This window comes from Aethalodelphis obliquidens, unplaced genomic scaffold (genome assembly GCF_003676395.1).
Source record: "Aethalodelphis obliquidens isolate GAN/ISIS:26980383/991018 unplaced genomic scaffold, ASM367639v1 scaffold2, whole genome shotgun sequence".
Taxonomy (NCBI): domain Eukaryota; kingdom Metazoa; phylum Chordata; class Mammalia; order Artiodactyla; family Delphinidae; genus Aethalodelphis; species Aethalodelphis obliquidens.
The window spans coordinates 18,048,728-18,051,180 of record NW_020837946.1 but is presented as its reverse complement, the minus strand read 5'-3'; the positions used below and the strand labels follow the sequence as shown (position 1 = coordinate 18,051,180).

At 57.1% G+C, this 2,453-nt stretch overlaps 1 protein-coding gene across 3 annotated transcripts in view; it reads left to right on the top strand.

Moving 5' to 3' along the window:
* Positions 1-1,132, top strand: part of STK11IP (serine/threonine kinase 11 interacting protein) — a 14,165-nt gene extending 13,033 nt beyond the window's left edge. For all 3 annotated transcript variants that reach the window (XM_027120420.1, XM_027120430.1, XM_027120411.1), the window contains one exon: positions 728-1,132. In XM_027120420.1, the coding sequence (XP_026976221.1) occupies positions 728-877 (150 nt within the window). In that variant the 3' untranslated portion in view covers positions 878-1,132. The remainder of the gene's footprint in view (positions 1-727) is intronic.
* Positions 1,133-2,453: the final 1,321 nt, after the last annotated feature.

Here is a 2,453-nt window from a genome sequence, read left to right as displayed (position 1 = left end):
TGTGTGTGTGTGTGTGTGTGTGTGTGTGTGTGTGTGTGTGTGTGTGTCGGGCTGTATGGAACTTACCACGGGCAGTCAAGGTAGGGGGGAACACAGAGGATTAGGGTGCAGGGAACCGGGAGGCTGTCACGGGGGGGGTTGGACAGTAGGGAGGGAGGCAGTTGTAGGCAGCAGAAACACCCTGGACTTGAAGCCCAGCCTTGTGTCAGCTGGGAGGCCCTCCGGAAGCACCCGGCTACTTGGAGTTCGTGTCTGCTGGGGCCCGTGTGCCAGCCGTGTAATCTTTCAGCCTCCACGCGAGGAGGTACTACGATTATTAGTCCAGTGACAGTTGAGGACACTGAGGCTTGGGGATGTTAACCAACCTGCCCAGGTCACAAGTGGCAGAGCCAGGACTGAAGCAGTTCCTTGGAATTGGCAGTTCCTTGGAATTGACTCCAGGCAGTTCCTTGGAATTGACTCCAGAACTGATGATATTCTGGAAACAGGGAGGATTAAAGAAACCAGGTGGTAAATGCGAAAGCCCTTTTGGGGCCTTCAGTCAAGGCTGGTTGGGTTCTGTTTAAAAAACTCAGAGTCAGGATCTTTTATGGGGAGTGACACAGGCTTGGGGATGAGAAGAGGCCATGAACCAGGGAGGGGCAGTGGGTCCTCCTGAGGCCTTCCCTGCCTCCCCTGCTCTGGTGTGGCCCTTGTGAGTCTCACCTCACTACCGGTTGTCTGCCAGGTGTCCCGGCTGGAGAGCTTTTGGGCACTCCATGTTGTGTGTCCGGAGCAGCTGACGGCCCTGCTGGCCTGGATCCGGGAGCCCTGGGAGGAGTTATTTTCCATCGGACTTCGAACTGTGACCCAAGAGGCTCTAGACCTTGGCCAGTGAGGCTGCCATGCTGGTCCCGCCCCCGGCCTCAGGAGCCACGGCTACAGATGTTCTCTCTCCAGACTCTGGCTGCGGACTTCTCTGGCCTTTGGGCACTGGTCAGCAAGGCCCCAAATGACCCAAAACTCAGGGGCAGGGTGAGAGGACTGGTCCAGCCTCCAGATGACCTGGCCCGAGGGAACGGGCTGAGTGGTCAGAAGGAGTATTTCTCCTGCACTTTTTCTCAGGTATCAATAAAGTTGTTTCCATTCCGGATGCCATGGGTGCAGTTGGATGTGTCACTCGTGAGGCCTGCTGTTCCCCTACTACTTCTAACAGAAACTGCCCCGCCCATGGCTCTTCCCCAACGGACAGGCCAAGCAGCCTGTTTGAACTGTGAGACCCCATCTTCCAACCCTGCTTTTTGCCCCCTCTGATGGGATCCAGTAGGACTCCTACCTATGGGCACCAGTCCTCAGCCAGCAGCACCTGTCATGAGGCCTGGTGTGGAAATCACTGCCTAACAAAGAGCTGGGACACTCACACTGTCACTCTCCTGAGTTTCAGCTGGGAACTAACGAGACTCTCAGGCCATTGGCAGTGGGAGCTGAATACGAGTGCGACTGGGGAGCGGGTTCGTGGAGCCGAGCTGTGGAGGGAGGGCAGCCACCTGGTGGTTTCCGTTCCTGCCTTCTTGTCAGTACTGCCTCACTCAGCCCAGGGGCCTGGTTGGGTTGACCCCACTCCTCTCCCTGTGTCTCTGGCTGTGGTGATCGGTTCAGGAATTCCCCTGTGGCCCGGTTTGGCCTCTACCAAGGCCCAGTCCTGGCCTTTTGCTGGAGCAGCCGAGAAAGACGCAAGTTTCCCCCAGGAGGGCTGAGAGGACGAGCCTGCAGCTGCTGGCCCTGAGGGGAGGTGGAGCGATGCCGAGACAGGGAGGCAGAGCTGAGAGGTGGGGCAAGCAAGGCCAAGTCTGGGTGGTGTCCGTGGAGTCCTTGGGTCCAGAGTGACCGCAGGCAGATAGCCCTGGAATTTTAGGTTATGTGAGCCAAAGGGGAGCCCCTCCTTTTTTCTGTTCGGCTTAAGCTAATTTGAGCCGAATATGAGCCGCTGAAGGGTCCGAACTACATACACCCCTATTCTGACTTGACCCAGCCTGAGTAGGGATCTGTTTCCTGCACCCAAGAATGAACACAAGGGGAGTAGTGGCTCCCACACGTTCGTGTAGAGAGGTCCTGGTAAAAGGGCTTGGGAAGGGAGCGTGGGGATTCCCGCTGAGCCCCAGAGCCTGGCTCTGGTTGAGTGTGTGTGTGGTTTTGAGAACTAATGGGTGGGCCTTATTTTGGGAGCAGGTACGTGCCAGGCACTGAGTTCAGTGTTGACAGTCTGCTCCACGCAGGGGTCCTGGGAGGTGGTGGCATCTTGTTACAGGTGAGGAAACTGAGGCCTAGAGGAGATGGATGATTTGCCCAAGATCTCGTCAGTAAGGAGACCTGATGAGTCCAGGCTAATATAACTTCAAACCTGCGCTGTCAGCAAACCACTGGGCGCACTGCCTGCCCCTTCACTGCAGTGCGTGGGCCTCTGTGCCAGCCCC